The sequence below is a fragment of the Sphaerodactylus townsendi genome, unplaced genomic scaffold, assembly GCF_021028975.2.
Source record: "Sphaerodactylus townsendi isolate TG3544 unplaced genomic scaffold, MPM_Stown_v2.3 scaffold_19, whole genome shotgun sequence".
NCBI classification, from domain to species: Eukaryota; Metazoa; Chordata; class Lepidosauria; order Squamata; family Sphaerodactylidae; genus Sphaerodactylus; species Sphaerodactylus townsendi.
In genome coordinates this window covers 947,871-965,273 of record NW_025950352.1, presented here as the reverse complement: position 1 = coordinate 965,273, position 17,403 = coordinate 947,871, and the positions used below count along the sequence as shown (strand labels likewise).

The following is a 17,403-nucleotide window of genomic DNA, read 5'->3' as shown; positions in this document are numbered from 1 at the left end:
AGCACCCCACTTCTGAGAATGGAGGAAATACAATAGGTAAACACATTTTCTGTTCCCATCAAGTTTCTAGTCCTCGCAGCAGAGGCAAATCTCTGTGTCAGCGGACAGCAGCAAGGCAGGGCCAGGTGGGCAGGGAGGACTTGCCTCCCACACTGCTAGTCCAGGTCCTCTGCTGCCAAGCTGCTTCACGCGGTCCAGCAGCAGATGCAGTTCAGCACGCCCCCCGCCCATGCAGATCTGATGGTTCTGGGGAGCAAAATCTGGTGCCCCTCAAGTGGGGGAGGCTGGAGTTCCCAGCAAAGGGCTGGCCGCTTTCAGTTTTCAAGGAGCGAAAGGAAACAGCCCACCATGGTTCTGAGAAGCAAAGAACTTTATTTAAAAATAAGCGGTCTGATCGTCTGTACACGCGCGCAAGGTCCTGCCGGAAGGGACAAAGACTGCACCAGTGGAAGACGTACCGGCTCCCAGAGCCCCTGCCAGGAGGGAGCGGCCACAAGAGTGGTTGGGTCCCAGAAGAGCAAGACAGGCCACCATGTGAATCCTTGCAATGGCTGAAGGAGTTGGGAGGCCGGCCGTGCCCTTTCCCCCAGGGCCCAGTGTGGGGGAAGGCCAGGAATGTGGGGTGAGGACGGGGTGACAATGGAAATGGCAGCCCTGCGACCCTTGTGTCCCCTGGTGCCTGGCCGGCCAGTCTCTGTGTGTCCCTGGCACAGGAAGTCCACTTAAAACCTAAAGCCCCAGCTTGAGGGACGGTGTGACAGCAGAAGAGCCTCCTGGGGCCGCAGCTCTGCCCTCGGAGGCGGGTGTTGTGATTCAGCGTGAATCTGATGGCTGCGGTGGCTGTGGAAGACATAGTGCGCCCCAAGGGGCGGTGTAGGGGGAGGAGGGTCCAGCCCGAGTCCCGAGGGGTCCCTGGCTGCAGAGCGGAGAGTCTCACACGATCCTGACCAGGCGGCCCAGCGTCTCGGCCACCTTGACCCGCACCGCAGTCACGGGGTCCTTCAGCAAGACCGTCAGGGCTGGGGAGGAAAGCAGCACCATTAGTAAGCTAGCAGCCAGCCCAGGATTGGTCTGCCATCCTGCAAGCTACGGGGTGGGGTGGGGGGGGGAAGGCTCAAGCGCCAGAAGAGCCAGCTCCCTCCCCACCCCCCGCCATGCCAGGCATAATGGCAGCCCGGCAGGGCCTTCTGAAGCACCTGCTCACCTCTGGGCCCCACAGAGACCCCCTTTAGTCTCCAGCACTTGCCCCGGCAGACAGGACTCCAGCCAGGCACAAACCTTCAGAACAGCCGGACAAAAGTCTCTCCCCCCCCCCCCCCAGCCCCACACTTTGGGAAGGCCCAGTTGGGGCCGGCAGTTCCTGCAGCCGGGACCTGGCTCACACCCAGCCGAAAGCCGAGCAGGGCCGGAGGTTCTTCCCAAACAGCGGAGATACAATAATATTTTTCCAGTAGCATGTTTACACTGCAAATCCGAGACTCTCCCTTCCCTCCAGAGCGGACGAGAGACGGCCTGATTTATGTGCCGAGCTGCTTCCCTACCCATTGATCAGCGCGGGGGCCAGCTGCAGCCGCTCCCCCCCCCCGGGCTGCCGTCAGCCAGAGGTGCTCAAGAGGGGAAGCAGCGGCCTCTCTGCCCCCCCCCTCCAGAGCCTCCCCCACACAGGCCGCCGCACACAGACGGGCCTCGCGCTCTCCCTCTCCCTCTCGCCTCCAGCAGCCAACGGAAAGATAGTTTTCCCTTTTTTAGTGGTTTTTAAGCTTTGCTGGAAAGCGCCGAGATTTTCCAAGCCTTATTCTAAGCGATGAGGTCACTGCTGACAAGGAAAACAGCCCCGAAATCCAGGAAAGTTCGTTACTTCACTGGCTTCCTCTGCTGCTCCTTGGATGGCAGGAGGCTGCTCCAGGAGGAATTGGGGGGGTGGGAGAGGGAGGCAGGGGGCTTCGAGCAGTTGAGCGGCCAGCGGGAGACTCCCCCACCCCTCCCAACTAACACCCAGCCTCCAAATGCATCAAGGGGCTGCTCAGGGTGCTCCGGAGAAGACTCCGTGCGTTGAAGGAGTTCCACCACACCAAGATGCTGCCCTGTCCAGCCAATACCTTCCAAAGCTGCTGAGCACACCTGAGCCTCCTGCCCCTTCCCCTGAGCCAGACCCACGCTTGAGCCCCAAGAACCCCCCCTCCTACAGAGAGGTTCACAAAGGCTGTGGTCTGCAGCTGCCTCCTCATCCCCCCCCCACTCTGCTGAGCCCTTCAGAGCCCAACTGAACCTCTCCACGGATGAAGAGCCCCCCCCCCCCCCGCTCTTGTCTGCAATTTCTTAACGGTGGGGGGGGGACACATGTGATTCATCTAAAGAGGAGCAGCAGAACTTCTGAACACCCAGACAGGTGCCGACCACTGAAGTGAAACCCTAGTGTTGTAGGAGAATCCCATGGCACTCCAGATAGCCATCGGATTGTTGCTTCGATCGCCACGCCCCTGCCAGCACGGTCAATTGGCCATGCTGGCAGGGGCTGATGGGAATTGTAGTCCATAACATCTGGAGTGCCATAGGTTCGCCACCATGGCTCGGAAAAAAAGGGACTCCCCCCACACACCCCTCACCCCACGGGCAGTCATGCTCTCTGCTCCCAGCAAAATGCACTACTGATGTTGTGGCCTCGATGCACGGAAGCTCATGTTCAATGTTCACAGGCTTGCATTTGGGCTGAGAGGATGCAACCCCGCCCCTGCCCCCCCACCACACACACACAGACATGTGAGAGTGGAACAGGCTCCTCTTAACACTTGGGGGGGTGCCAGATGCCCCCTAGCAGAAGCAGACTTTGGAGCTACACAACACAAACTGCAACTCTGCAGCTGTGCTGGTCTGAAGTGAAGCCGTCCACTAGAACCCGCCCCCCCCCCTCACCTGCCACAAGCTCATCCACGTCCAAATGCTGGCAGTGCTCTCTGTCGACGTGCAGGACCAGGAAGCCTGGGAGGGAGAGACCCGGGGAAGGGGGGGTCACCTGGGGCGGGGAGAAGACGACCCCCCCCCCCGCTCAGCACCAGCAGGGCTTTGAGCAGAACACCTCCTCCCACTCACCCACAAACATGGGGGCAGCCGCTCGGATGTCGGCCCAGTTGCTCTTGAAGTAGAAGAGGTTGGTGGCAGTCAAGCGGCCGAGTGCCTCTGGGTACTTCTGCATCTGAAACGGGAGGCCACGGAGGTCACAACCACGCACGCACACGCACACGCACACACCAGCACCTCTGCAGGGCTGTTGGGAGAATCACAAGCAGAGGAAGGGAGGCAGAGAAGCTTCCGCCCCGTTGCAGGAAAGCCCCCCTTGCTCCCATCCTCCACCCCCAGCAGCCACACATTCCAGCAGGGCACGGAGGGCGGGGGGGGGGGGAGAAGGGGCTGCCTGAGGAGGACCCTGCAAGCCCCCCAGTGGTTGGCGGAGTTTTGCTCTAGAGGTGCCTTCATTCCTGGAGCAGTCAGGAGCTCTGCCCTCAACGCAGACCCTCCCTCTGCTCGCCCGCCCGGCCTCCCCACCCATGCTCAGCGCTGCCAGAAGATTCTGCACCAACTCCCCCACTTCCACTCCCCGCCTCGGCACAGCTTTGCCCAGCCACTGCTGCCAACTGCCCATCCACCCCAGAGTGCGTGCCTGCTGCTGAGAAACAGAGGGGTGCAGAGCGCCACTGGCCAGCAGGAAGGGGGCGCGACGGCCCCACAAAGCTCCACGGCCACACACCCCTGCTCCCAGGATGCAGCGGGGCAGCCTCCGACCGCACCAGCCGTTTGCCCCAAGATCGTCGCCCATGAACTCTCAGCCAGAGTGCGAGCCCCTGCCCCGTGGGAGGTGGTTCTGGAACATGTCGCAGAGCATGGGGCAGCCCATGCTGGGGCCACACATGCGCAAGGCAAACTTGCAGGCCTGCAAGGAGGGAGAGGGGTGAGGCGCGCAGCACGGGGCCAGGGGCCACGCCAGGGCCACGCGTGTGCTGGGCAGACTTGCAGGCTTGGAAGGAAGGAAGGGAAGGGAAGGGAAGCGTGCCCGTGCCCGTGCCCCGGCAGGTGCCAACCTTGACCACTTCTGGTTTGGGATCCTGCAGGTGGAGCAAGAGGGTCAATAGTGACCGTTTGCTAGACTTTGCTCGAAGAAGGCGTCCTCGCAGCTCCCGGCACCGAACTGGGTCAGGGTCCCAAAGAGGACGATGGACGAGTGGCGCAGCTCCTGCTTCTCCTGCAGTGGAAGCGGCAACAATACTGGGCTCTGCCCCGAACACACCTTGGGGGCTGCTCCCCACCCCTCCTGTGCAACTGACCCGGGAGGGTCCCAAACAAACTCTGGGGAGGAGAGATTCACACACCCAAACACACACACACCCAAACACACCTTTGCTCAAAAGAAAGAACAAGGAACCAACTGCAGCTGCCCCGGAACAGAGGCTGGCCTGGCCAAGAGAGGGCAACCAAGCAGGGGCCCCGGGGGAGGGGCTTCTAGGAGGCTGCCCAGACCCTCGGCCACGCCCTTTCCCCCTCGCTGCTGTCAGCAGGAGCTGAGATCTCTGAGTCACATGAGGGTTCGTGTCCTCCAATCTTATGGGGCCCAGAGGGTGGGCTTTGTTGGCCTTGGAGCTGGGGTGCAGGAGCTCCCCTGCTTCCCCTGATCTATGCCTCCAGCTCATGTCCCAAATCCATGCCTCTGGGGGGTCTCTCCCCCCTACACCCCCCCCACCCGGAATTCTCATCAAGTGACTGAAGGATTCAGGAGGGCAGAACCCGTTGCTGCTCCCCGCCTTCCCAGCCACCCCCGCCAGGGTAGGGAATCAGCAAGCACCGCTCCCACTCCCCTTGCCCCTCCATCCCACGCTGTCTAAAAGGTCAGTGATGCTAATAGCTTTTATGTGGAGCAGCATGGAGCGCACGTCCCTCTCCTCCGCGAAGGCCAGGATCCGGGAGAGGCTGGACATGGCTTCCAGCGCCACCGTGCTGTGGGGGTCGTCCTTGTCGTCGATGCCGTTCACCATGGAGGCCAACAGCTGGGTGCTGTGCTGCTGCACCTGCAGGGGAAGCTCCAGGGGCTTTCTACCAACCGCTTCACAGGGCTGGGGCACAAGCTTCAGGGGCAGGGACAGCTGCCTTGGCACGCACTCATGGGCAGGGCTGGCAAAGAGCCCCTCCGGACAGGGCGGGGCCTGCTGAGCAGCTCCTGTGGGGGTGGCCCCGGGGAAGGGGAGATGGGCCTGACTGAGCAGAAGGAAGAGACGCCGGGGGGAGGAAGGCGCCAGCACAGAGCGTCACATGTGAGACGCCCCCCTGAAGGGGACCTTTCAGGAAAGCCAATGCTGGGCCTCGCGAGCTCCTCTGGGAGCCCTGGCAGTCAGCTGGGCTTCCACCAAGACCCCCCCAGGGGCAGCTCCAGGGAGCCGGATGCAGCAGGGCCTTGGTTGGTGGAGAGCAAGGCACCATGGGAGTTGTAGTCCATTCCAGAGCTACAGCTACCCATAGAGAGCAGAGTCCATCCCTTCCTTGGCAGAGGGGGTGCTGCCTGTCCAGGGACAGTCGAGGGGTCGGTATCTTGTCTAGGATCAGGGCTCTGCAGCTCTTTTTCCAGATGTTCATGGATTGCTGGGGCCCATCAGCCCCTGCCAGCATGACCAATTGGCCATGCTGGCAGGGACTGATGGGAATTGCAGTCCATGAACATCTGGAGAGCCGCAGGTTGCAGACCCCTGATCTAGATTTTGACTAGTCTTTTGCTTTGTGGCTTCTTTTGCATATTCAATTGTATGGTTGTGCACATGTTGATACTGTTACTTACAAGTGAAATCTTTTCACTCAAGTGGGAGGTCTCTGTTTTTGAAACAGCGGTTTCACCCTGGTGGGTACGTATGATCTCTTGTGTACCCTCCTGTGGTTGTGCACCTTCCCCTTTTGCCCACTAGGGCAGTGGCCAGGGAAAGTGGCACAGGAAGCCACAGCTGTGTGGCTGGCAGGCAAAGGCCTCCCCTTCCTCAGCCCTCACCTTTGCTGGCGAGCCCAAGGCCATGTTGCCCAGGCCCCGGAGGGCAAGCATGCGCACAGCCGTGCAGGGGTCCCTCTGGCGGGCGGTCATGCTGTCCATCATGGACTCCAAGAGGACGAGGTCGTTCACCACATTGCTCTTGAGAAGCTGGAAGGCACAGAAAGAGCCCACGTCTCCCACCGCACACGCCACGGCAGCAAAGCCACCCAGCAGAAGGCCCAGGCTCCCGGGCCACGGGCCCAAGAAGCCAGCCGGCCACCGCAGCCGGCACTCGCAGCTCACACCTCGTTGCCTGGCCCCGGGGGAGCAGAGCAGGGGCCTCTGAACCTTGGTAGGCCCAGGCAGTGAGTCACGCTCCGATTCCGGGCCAGCACCCAGGCCCACCGCCCCACAGCAAAAAGCCGCCCCCATCCCAGACTGCTTCATCAGCTGAGACTTTAAGAGGCAGTTTACAAGCAGGGAGCGGAGTGTGGCAGAAGTGCCGGCGGGGGGGGGGGGGGCATTCTCTGCAGACAAAGCCGTGCAGGGTGGTCAGGCAGGCAAGAGAAGGCTACAGCCTGGTTCTCTCCCTTCCTCGGGGTGGTACGTCGAGGGCGAGGAGGAGGCCGTGTGTCGCTGGCTTCAGCTGCTCCCCGTTGGGGTCGGAGGGGGACAGGATGGCGCTCAGGAGCACCAGCTACTCTAACGGCAAGGAAGCCGGCTGCCCCCGCTTCAGAGGCCGGCCCGGTTTGCACAGGTTCATTCTACCAGCGGTGGGTCGGTGGGTGGGGAAGACAGAAAGGAAGCTGCTGCCCCCCCCCCCCCGCCCCACGGCAACCAGGCAGCGCCCCGTGAATGCAGACACTTCTGTGAAGAGGCTCCTTGGCAGCGATCCTCAGGCGGTGCCCTGAGACCCGGGGCGGGAGGAGGAACGACGGCTCCTTGTCCCTGCGGCCCCCTCACCTCTGCAAAGAAGGCCGTGGTGGTCACCCTCTGGCTGTCGTAGATGCTGTTCAGCATGGGCGCGAGGCTCTTGACGATCGGGGAGAGCTTGGGCCCAGCATGCTTCGCCATGGCACTGTGGAACAGCCCCCCCCCCCCACACACACATACACGTTACCACACACAGCAACCCAGAGCAAGGCACACCTCTTCGGCCTCGGGTTGGCAGGATGCGTTTCGCCATGCCTCACCTGCACCGCCCCCCGCCCCCCAGATCAAGAGGAAGGTCTGGCCCTCACTCAGTGCTGGGGGGGGGCACCACAGACCCAGGCTGCCTGCCAGAAGCTCAGGCTCCAAGGACATGCTGCCCCCCCCCCCACTTTAGGTGAGCCACGTCTTTCGCTCCCATTCAAGAGGCTTTCCTCTGCTTGAACATCATGGCTTCCCCACAGAAACCCCAGCAGCCACCTGGAGCCAGAGAGCTCCCCACTGGGCCTGCCTACCTGGCCAACAGCGCAACGCCTTCGTGGTGCCTCTCCATGCTGTGCAGCATCTCCCAGCCCCCAGCGTCTGCCACGGCCTGAGCCACCGTCCTGCTGCCCCCCTGGGTGAGCATGGTCTTCAGGGTCTCCACGGCAGAGCTGGAGGGAGGGCAGAGAGATTGGCACGGGCACAGACGGCCCCAGAGCCAAGCAGGGCTGCGGTGGAATGGCCGGGCCAAGCACCTGGCACGGGAGCCCCCACGCTGCCCTGTGCTTGGCAGGAGTCCGGGCCCCGGATGCAGCCGAAGGCACCGCCCTCCAAGGCGCCAACTCCCCTCTCTCGGAAGCCAGGTAGCCTCACAGCTGCCCGTTGAGCTCCGGGGCTCACGTGGGACGTCCCTGCATCACACTCCTCTGACTGTCCAGCGGAGACTCCAGCGCCTCCAGGGTCAGCCCTGCCGAGTTCCACAGAGAAGGCCCTCGATGACGCACTCCTGGCGATGCCTGGGGACAGCCCCGGCAAAGTCCCTGCCTGCCCGAGGGCTGGGAAAGGGACAGGCGGACCACCGGCCTCACGCAGTAAGAAGCAAACAAGGGGCCACGTCGATAGGACCCTCACTTCCCAGAGGTCCCCACGGGCCCGCTGGCCACTTCCCCAAATAGGGTGGCAGAGCCTGGCACTGGCCGGGGGGCGCTTTCTCCACTGCAGCTCCCACTTGGTGGCGCTTGGGCGAGCCGCTTGGGGCATCCTCTCCAGATTTGTGGGGGGGGGGGGGAGGCACTGCGAGGCAGCTCAAGAGTTCAAACCATTTTAAAACATGATCAGTAAGAACAAAAGAAGAAGCCCGGTCTCAACAGAAGGAGCCACCGGCCAGTCTGACCTCACTCAAAATCGGCCGGATGCGGTTCATGAAACAGGAGAGGCTCGCTGGAGCCACGCTCCTTTGTGCAGCCAGGGGCAGCCGTCCTGCTCGGGACTTGCCCGGCCCAGCTGCACATCAGCCTTTCCCCCACACCACAGAGAGCCCCCGGCCTGAGGAGGAGCCGGCAGCCACACGGCAAGCATTTGGGGGCAACGAGGCAGCAACGTCCTTTATGGGAGCCTCCTTTCCGGGCCGCGTCACGTGCCACACGAGGCACCACAGCCACAAGCTCTAGCGGCGTCCCCACGGCATGCTACTCACTCGGCATGTTTTAGGGGCTAGGCCATTTTGCACGCCATCCTCACCAGCACCTGTGGCCCTCTCCCTCACATCCTGGCCACAAGGGCATGGCCACGGGGCCCCTGAGCCACTGCCAAGCCCAGCTGTCTGCACGGCAGCTTCATGGGTTTGCGCAGAAGGCGAGAGCAGCCCGGCCCCCCCAGCACGCACAGCTCCCCCACATCTGCAGCCGCTGTGCTGGGACCAAGAAGGGCCCCTCCTGGCTCATAGGAAGGCTCCCCAATTCCTACCCAGGGAGGAAGAGCAACTTCCTTCCCTCTAGCAGCCCTCCCCTTCCCCTCCCCTCCCCAAGTGTCTGGATGGCTCTCAGCCCATCCATCCCAGCCGTTGGAGAGGCCACCGTAACCCAATCCGCCAGCAGCGCGCTCGGGCACCGCAGCACCATTCGAGGAATGCAAATTCAAACCACAACCTCGGCTGCAACAGGAAGAGAGATTTAATATTTCCTGATTTAGGGGGAGATGAGTGTGTGGAAAACAGGGGGCTAATCCCCCCACAGAGGTCAGGCCTGCCTTCATACCTAATACGTTATGGGCCGTGGAGCATTAGCCAGCCCTCATGTTACAGGCCCAGCACTCGCAGTTGTGTTGATGAAAAACAAAAATCGGTTCCACATGGCAGGGAGGGGGAGCAGCAAACCCCCAAAGCCGCCACCCCCCCGCCCCCGCCCAGCAGTACCTGCAGGGGTCAAGAGCCCGGGGGGGCTGCCCTCGGCTGAGGCTCTTCCTCTCCTTGGACGACAGGCTCTTGGGCAACTGGATACCCACCGTGCAGCTGACCCGCAGCAGCAGAGTCACAAAGAGCTCCGCGTAGAGGCCCACGACCGACGGCCCGGACTCCGGGACAGACATGAGCTCATGCAGAGCGCAGGTGGCCTGGAGGAAGAGGAGAGCGGCGAGCTTGTGGGGAGAAGGGAGCTTCCCCACGCGCCCCACTCCAGACACACCGGGCAAGAGGGATGGGCAGGCTGTGGAAGGGGGCCCAGCAGGCTGGCGGGCGAGGGCGGGGCACTGCAGGCCCACCGGAAGAGCAGAGCCAGGCTGGAAAGAGACCCCCAGGACCCGCACCAACAATCAACCCGGCAGGCTCGAAGAAGGGAAGACTCTTCCCAGGAGAACTGCTGGACGACTGCAACACACTGTACGTGGGGCTGCCCTTGAAGGCAACCCAGAAGCTACAACTAGTCTAGAATGTGGCAGAGCAGCAGTGTACGCAGTGGCTAAGAGCAGTGGCCAAGAGCAGGTGCACTCTGATCTGGAGGAACCGGGTTTGATTCCCAGCTCTGCCGCCTGAGCTGTGGAGGCTTCTCTGGGGAATTCAGATTGGCCTGGGCACTCCCACACACGCCAGCTGGGTGACCTTGGGCTAGTCACAGCTTCTCGGAGCTCTCTCAGCCCCACCCACCTCCCAGGGTGTTTGTTGTGAGGGGGGAAGGGCAAGGAGATTGTCAGCCCCTTTGAGTCTCCTGCAGGAGAGAAAGGGGGGATAGAAATCCAAACTCTTCTTCTTCTATCAGGCACTAGCCGGTGGGAAGACACGTGGTCCACCTGGACAGAGCTCCACGGGCTGCGAGTCGGCTTCCAAGTTGAATTTCAGGTGCTGGTTAGGACGTTTAAAGCCTTGTTCTTGGGCACACGTCCTTGAAGGGCCGCCTCCTCTCGCATGTCCCCGCCCCCCCTCAGCTACGGCTATCAGGGAGCCTTCTGTTGGCTACTCCACCCGCCACTCACGGTGTCCCCTCTGCCAACGAGCACAGCCTGGCCCTTTTCTGTAGCGACTCCAGGTCTGAGAAGGGGGCTCCTTGAAGAGGTGTGGGGAGCCCCCCCCCCCTTTGGCGGTCTTCAGGAGGTGCTACAACACCTGTTTCGATGCCAGGACAATTGGGGGAAGGGGTTGAATGGGCAGCCATTTTCACGGAGGAGTTGGGGCTTGCCATTTTAGTTGGGCGTGCGTTTAGCTTCTTTTTGTAAGCTGCCTTGAACAATAAGGAAAAGTGGGGTATAAATCTTTTAAGAATCGGAACAGCAGTGGCGTAGTGGTTAATAGCAGGTGGATTCTAATCCGGAGAACCGGGTTTGACTCCCCACTCCTCCACCTGAGTGGTAGTCTGGTGAACCAAATGTGTTTCCGCACTCCTATGTTCCTTCTGGGTGGCCTTGGGCCAATCACAGTTCTCTCAGAACTCTTTCAGCCTCGCCTGCCTCACAAGGAGTGTGTTGTGGGGAGAGGAGGGGAAAGGAGCTTGTCACCCACCTGGAGTCTCCTTACAGGCGAGAAGTGGGGGAGAGTAATAAATCCAAACTCCTCTTCTTCTTAAATAAATAGACTAGCCAAAGCAGGTACACTACTGCAGGACCTCGGCACCCAGCCCCACCCACAACCACAACACAAAGGCTGGGAGAAGCAGAGGGGTCATGACCCTCCCCCCAGGAGCCAGCCGGACAGCGCTGGCAAAGCGGCCCAGAAGACAACAGCACAGACACTGGATGCCGATCCGTCTCCTTACCAACAGGCCCCCTTCACCCCCAAGGCAGCCGCCCCCCCACCCCTTGGACCCTGGCCTGACCCAGACTTTCCCTTGAAAAACTGCAAACTCCTGGAGCTGAGCCCCAAACATGCCCGGAAGACGATGTTCTCGGGCTCAGCTTGGTGGGGGGGCGGGGCGGGGGGTGTCACAAGCATGTCTCCATTCTTTCATTGCCCATAATGGAGGGCCCGGGGGGACTTGCCTGAGCAGGAAGACAGGGGCGAGGCCTGCGGGACTGAGCCGGGGGGGGCGGGGGCACTGATGCCCCGCTGTCATGCCCAACCTGGGCACCACCACAATGTTCATACACAAGGCAAAAAGGCCAGTGGTTTGCTCCGCTTGGCTCCCCAGAAGCATGGGGTGGAGGTGAAGAGCAGGCGGACTCTAATCTGGAGAGCAGGGTTGGACTCCCCACTCCTCCACCTGAGCAGCGGACTCTTATCTTGTGAACCAGATTTGCTTCCCCACTCCTACACATTTCTGCTGGGTGGTCTTGGGCCGATCACAGTCCTCTCTGAATTCTCTCAACCCGGCCCCCCCACTCACAAGCATTTGTTGTGGGGAGAAGAAGGGGAAAGAGTTTGTTAGCTGCCCTGACTCTCTTTACAAAAGAGAAAGGGGAGAAAGTATAAATCCAAACTCCTCCTCTCCTTCAGAACTGAGAATTCCAAGGTATGCTGCCTGTGACCATGGAGGTTCCATTAGTTGAGCCTTTGAGGAATGCCCTCTAGGACTTGGCACGTACGGCTGCCAGCTGAGCCCCATCAGCCCACCCAAAGGAGCTCAGGGGTTCAGCCATCTTGGTTCCACAGTGCCAAACTCATGAAAGCAACCAAGGGACCGCACTCCACTCCTTCGCTGGGTTCTTTGGCATTCGTGCGTCATGCTGCTCAAGTCAGCCAAAAGCATCCGGGGACTCTGTGCGGCGCTCCCAACCGGCACAGATTCCTTCCCTGGGCACCCATTTCCCGAAGGCTGTTCTCCAAAGCATTCTATGCACTGAAGACACGGGAGCTGGGAAAGCGTGGAGTTCTAGACCGAGTGGGTGAGCGGCTCTTGAACTTGTCTGCAGCCATCCCAGGCAGAGCTGACCTCCAGCCACAGAGCCACCCACCCACCGACTCAGTTGGGATTCCACGGCCCATCGTTTCAAGGAGGGCTTGCCAAGCCAGACACCAGGCAAGAGGGATGCCACACTGTTAACCGCTCAAGCGACTCACCCAGAGAAGAAGAAGGAGGAGGAGGAGGAGGAGTTTGGATTTCTATCCCCCCTTTCTCTCCTGCAGGAGACTCAAAGGGGCTTACAATCTCCTTGCCCTTCCCCCCTCACAACAAACCCCCTGGGAGGTGGGTGGGGCTGAGAGAGCTCTGAGAAGCTGTGACTAGCCCCAGGTCACCCAGCTGGCGTGTGTGGGAGTGCACAGGCTAATCTGAATTCTGCTCAGGCGGCAGAGCTGGGAATCAAACCTGGTTCCTCCAGATTAGATACACGAGGGACAAGACCAGTGGCTGATGCCCCCCTACCCTTCCCCACAGCTCTGAGCATGCCCAAAAACTGGGGGCACCAGACCCACAAAGACCCAGATGCCGCTGGAGGCAGGGGGACTGCCAGGGCACCTCTCAAGCACGGCCCGTCAGAGGGAAGGCGCTCCGAGGGCCCAGCACGGTCCAGCACAGCCACTACTCAGGAGACGGGCAGGAGCTCCTTCCCAAGGCGGCAGCACCTACTCCTGGCACAACGACCTATTTTGCCACCCAGAGAAGATGGTGTTTGGGACGGCAGCTGCCTCTTCAAAAAGCAGAGCTCAAAGTTGTAGGGCTGAGTTCCCCCCACCGCAGGGATCCAGACTTCAGCACTAGCTGTTCTCACCCAAAGTGGCTTTGAGGGTTAATGGGAAGGGGAGGGGAAGAACGACGTGGGCCGCAATCGCTCCGGCGGCTCCCAGCTATGCTCAACAGGTGCAGCTCCCAGCTCAGACCGGCCCCGTCCCACTCTCAGACCTGATGACGAAAAGGGACTCAGAACCCTCTCGCAGGACCCGGGGATTACGGGGGGTGGCAAAGGACCCCACCCCAGACGCAGGCGGGTGGACTCTCCCTCTCGCCGTGGCCCACTGGAGGAGCCGGGATTCTCCTGCAATGCGCCAGCCGGGCTGTGGGGGGGGGAGGGGGCTCCTCAGACCCTAAGAAGAGGATGAGGCCCAACAGCTGGCTTTCAGCAGGAGGGACTCGCTGCCATCTGCTCCAGAGGAGGGAATTTTCACAGCTGCCTTCCTGCTCAGAGGGCTGCCAAGTGGCGGCGGGGGCGGCGCTTGTTTTCTTGGGGGATAAAACGCAAAGAGAACTCCCGGGAGGAGGAGGAGGAGGAGGAGGAGGAGGAGGAGGAGGAGGAGGAGGAGGAACACCTGAGAGGCCCTTTATGAGCCGGCGGATTAGCGCTAACAGGCATTCTACGGCAGAGCCCCGGCCTGGCACAGGAAATGAGACCGGCAGCCCAGGTGTGGGGGCTGGAGGAAGAGGCACCCCCCCCTCCCCACCCACGGGGCACTTACGGAGAGCGGGAGGAGGGTGGCCACGCGCTCCGCGTTGCCCCCCCGGAGGAAGGACCTGTTCTCCTTGTACGGGACGTCCCGATTGATCTTCTCCAGCAGCAGTTCGACGACCTGGGCGGCCAGGGCGGGGTCGGGGGCCAGCGCCCGCCACATGGTGCAGGAGCAGCTGCAAGGCGGAAGAGCCCTGTCACGCCCCCTCGTGGCTCCCCCCACTCCAGGCATCCCCCCCAGGGGCAGAAGTGAAGGTTGACTCAGCAGGCAAAAAGAAGGCTGGGGACACAGCTCCCCGGCCCCCCAAGAGGCTCAACTGCAGAGCCCCCTGCCCCACGGAGGTCGGCGTCTGCCCAGCCCCTCCCCCACAGAGGAAGCCACAGGGGGAGGGCCTCACCTGTCCAAGGGCAGGGGGTTACCCAGAAGGCTGGATACGACGGCGGCCTTGTGCTGGGAGGCCAGGATGTAAACCGTCTGCTGGGCAGCCTTCCGCACGTGCTCCTCGTCCACCTCCTGCAGCTTGGCGTGCACCACCTCCAGGATCTCAGGCACCTGCGGATGAGGCAGGGCGGCCGCTGCAGAGGGACACTCGCCCAGCAGATGCCCCACGGGACACACACACCCCCTCCACGGACCCCAGGGACCCCAATCTGGCCTTTGCCTAACCCTGGGAGTCCTCGTTACGCCGGAAGGACGCCACAGCAGCCAGAGGCAGCCAGGAAACAGGGCCTCCCTCCCTCCCTCTCTCTCTCTCTGGGCCTGGGCGACCTCACAGGCGTGTTGTGCGGAAACCCCAGTGGGACAGAAGAATATCTTGTAAGCAGAAGAGGAGGCACATCTGAACAACCCCAACTGAAGGCCAGGACTGGGCCACCCGCGCCTGTCCACACAGCGGCCGAAGAGGGGGCAGCGAAGGGCCGCAGGGAGACCCACCTTCTCCAGCAGGACTCCGCCGCGCTCCTTCAGGAGGGAGTTCACCATCACGGCGGCTGCTCGGGAGCAGTTTCGGTCAGGATCCGACAGCCCCTCCAGCATGGAGAGCACCAGGCTGAGCAGCTGGTCGGGAGGCAGGCGCTTCGCAATGACCTGGCGGCAGGGAGGGAGGGGGGGCGCCCGTGGGTGGGTGGGTGGGTGGCCGAGAAGCCTCCGCACTCCCAGGTGTCAAAGCCCCCCCCCCGCCCCCTGGAAGAGGCTGTCGAAAGGCCCCACAGGCGCGTGCCCCGTCCAGCTAACGGAGTGGGTGGGGGGCCGCTTTGCAGGTCCTCTTTTGCACACCTGGCACGGCACGTTCTGCCCCCTCCCAAGAGCCAGGAGGAAACACCCCCCCCCCGGAGCTGGCAGCCAAACCAGAGGCTGTTCCCAGTAGCGCCCTTTAGCCAGCTTTTGGGACCAACCAACGGGCAGAAGACCCCTCATGCCCAGTTCTGGGCAGATGTGACCTGATCCAGACTGAGGCGGGCTTCTGGGGCTTCCTGGCACACACACTTCCACGAAGCCCCTTCCCCTTGCTGCCTGCACAAGAGCCCCCCTCCCCACCAGGGGGCCACAGGCAAGCAGAGACCCGCACCCTGGCATTGCCCCGAGCAGCCCTGGACCAGACCTTGGCGATGCTGCAGCAGGCCTGGAAGAGGGTGTTGACGTTGGGGTCCCGCAGGCCCAGCTTCATGGCTTTCAGCTTCTCCAGAGACTCGTCTCGGTGGTCCCGAGAAAACCCTGCAAGGGGGAAGAGCAGCAAGTCCTTGTCTGGAGACCGGCCCCTTGACCTCAGGGGCACAAGCCCTCCGCTGAGGCTCCAACACTCCCGCCCGCCAGCATAAACAGGGAGAGAGTGCCCTCTCCTGGCCACGAGGAACACTGGACCACAGGGAACAGGCCATGCGCGGGCAAGTTGCAGGGGAGGGCGGCAGCGCCTGATTCCCTGGCGGTGAGTTATTTCCACAGCTCTACAACGGAAGAGCAAGGCAGAGAGCAGCAGTAGCCGTGCACTCGTTTCCCAGAGTGGAAGACTGGCTGATTCCGGGCAGCCACTCCCTGGAGGGCAGGAGGGAAGCTGGGTCCCCAAAGAGGAATTGGGGGGGGGGACTGCAACAGCAGCCCTGGCTGGTGTTGGTACCTTCATAGAACAGCTGGATATAGAGAAGCGCATAGACGCAGTCGACCGCATGCTGGCGGACGCTGGCCAAAGAGTCTGTGCAGCGGGGGGAGAAGAGCGCCATCAGCTGGCCGAGGTTGCTGAACGGGACCACCGTCTGCGGGGGCAAGTGGGGGCCCAGTGAGAAGCCAGGCTTACTTCTTTAAGTCATGCTTATTTCCCAAAAGAAAAATAAGACCACGGACAGAACAACACCAGTCACACGATCTCCACTGTAAGATAACTCACTCTTAAGTTAAGGACTGGAAATAAACCATCATGACAGTCTTCCAGTCGCATCCTCACAGCTTTCTGATGCAGTACCACCTAGCCGAAGCACTTAGTCATTAACGAGTTTGTTTCAGGATGACAGGAGAATAACTCGCTGGGTTCTTCAGATGTTACTGACTACAGTTCCCATCATCCCCTGCCAGTATCATGATGGCAGGGAATGATGGGAATTGTAGTCCTTAACATCTGGAGGGCCGCGAGTTTGACACCTGTGCTCAAGACGACTGTCCCATTTAATTCAATTTAATTCAATTCATTACACTTAGATGCCGCCCTTCCCCTCCCCAGGCTGAGGACAGCTTCCAACAACCCTAAGATACAATAAAAATATACCTCACCTCGATGGCAAATACATCTACAGAATAAAACTAATGTACCAGGATATTACAAGGAGGCAAGATAGATGGAGAAAGGCCATAGGAAAGAGAGGCACCACTGTGCAACTCCAAAGGCACATTTAATTCTCTCTCCAAAATTAAGCAAAGGATTTCCAGCTGTTAGGGAAGACCACATGCCTTCCTTCATACGCCGGCTGTCTTAATTGTTCCGGTTCCAATGATTGTAAGATCACGACCAGCAAGATTTTTCCTGCAGCCACCACAGACGTGTGTGCCGAGCCACCCGCTGCGTGGCTGCAGCCCCCATTGCAGAGAGGCGGCCCAGCCGGCCCTGGACTTACGCTGACGTTCAGCTTCTCCTGATAGAATTCCAGAACGGCGGCTGCCACCTCCACGGCCCGCGCCCGCTCGTGCTCCTTGGTGGATCTGATCCAGGGGCCCAGGTGCTGCAGAAAGAGTTAGCGTGAAGCCCGCCCACAGGAGGCTGACACGGCAATTGCTGCGTGAACCCCTCAGCCACCCCTCATCCACACGGGCTGAAGGACACGGCTGGGGCCTGGAGGTGCCACCTAGACCAGTGATGGCGAACCTTTTTGAGACCAAGTGCCGAAACTGCAACCCAAAACCCACTTATTTATCGCAAAGGGCCAACCCGGCAATTTAACCTGAATACTGAGGTTTTGGTTTAGAAAAAACAGTTGGCTCCGAGGCATGCGTTACTCAGGAGTAAGCTTGGTGGTAGTCGATGGCTTTGCTTTGAAGCAACTGTGTAACTCTTCGAACAGGTGAATCATGACCCTAGGAGGGTTTACTCAGAAGAAAGCCCCATTGCCAGCAACCGAGCTTACTCTCAGGTAAAGGATCGCGCTTTAGTTCTTCCCATGAAAATCAGTGAGGTTGAACAGTGTTTCTCCCCCCCCCCCCA

The 17,403-nt window shown here is 61.0% G+C and overlaps 1 protein-coding gene across 1 annotated transcript in view; it reads right to left on the bottom strand.

Moving 5' to 3' along the window:
- Positions 1-355: 355 nt before the first annotated feature.
- The window catches only part of MROH1 (maestro heat like repeat family member 1), a 59,734-nt gene continuing 42,686 nt past the window's right edge, over positions 356-17,403 (bottom strand). The window contains 18 exon segments of the mRNA XM_048482682.1: positions 356-1,019; positions 2,914-2,979; positions 3,091-3,193; positions 3,575-3,747; positions 3,844-3,928; positions 4,077-4,133; positions 4,136-4,237; positions 4,866-5,057; positions 6,023-6,169; positions 6,965-7,079; positions 7,447-7,584; positions 9,327-9,523; positions 13,728-13,893; positions 14,116-14,270; positions 14,652-14,804; positions 15,319-15,431; positions 15,832-15,967; positions 16,820-16,924. Coding sequence (XP_048338639.1) covers positions 934-1,019; positions 2,914-2,979; positions 3,091-3,193; positions 3,575-3,747; positions 3,844-3,928; positions 4,077-4,133; positions 4,136-4,237; positions 4,866-5,057; positions 6,023-6,169; positions 6,965-7,079; positions 7,447-7,584; positions 9,327-9,523; positions 13,728-13,893; positions 14,116-14,270; positions 14,652-14,804; positions 15,319-15,431; positions 15,832-15,967; positions 16,820-16,924 — 2,289 coding nt within the window. The 3' untranslated portion in view covers positions 356-933.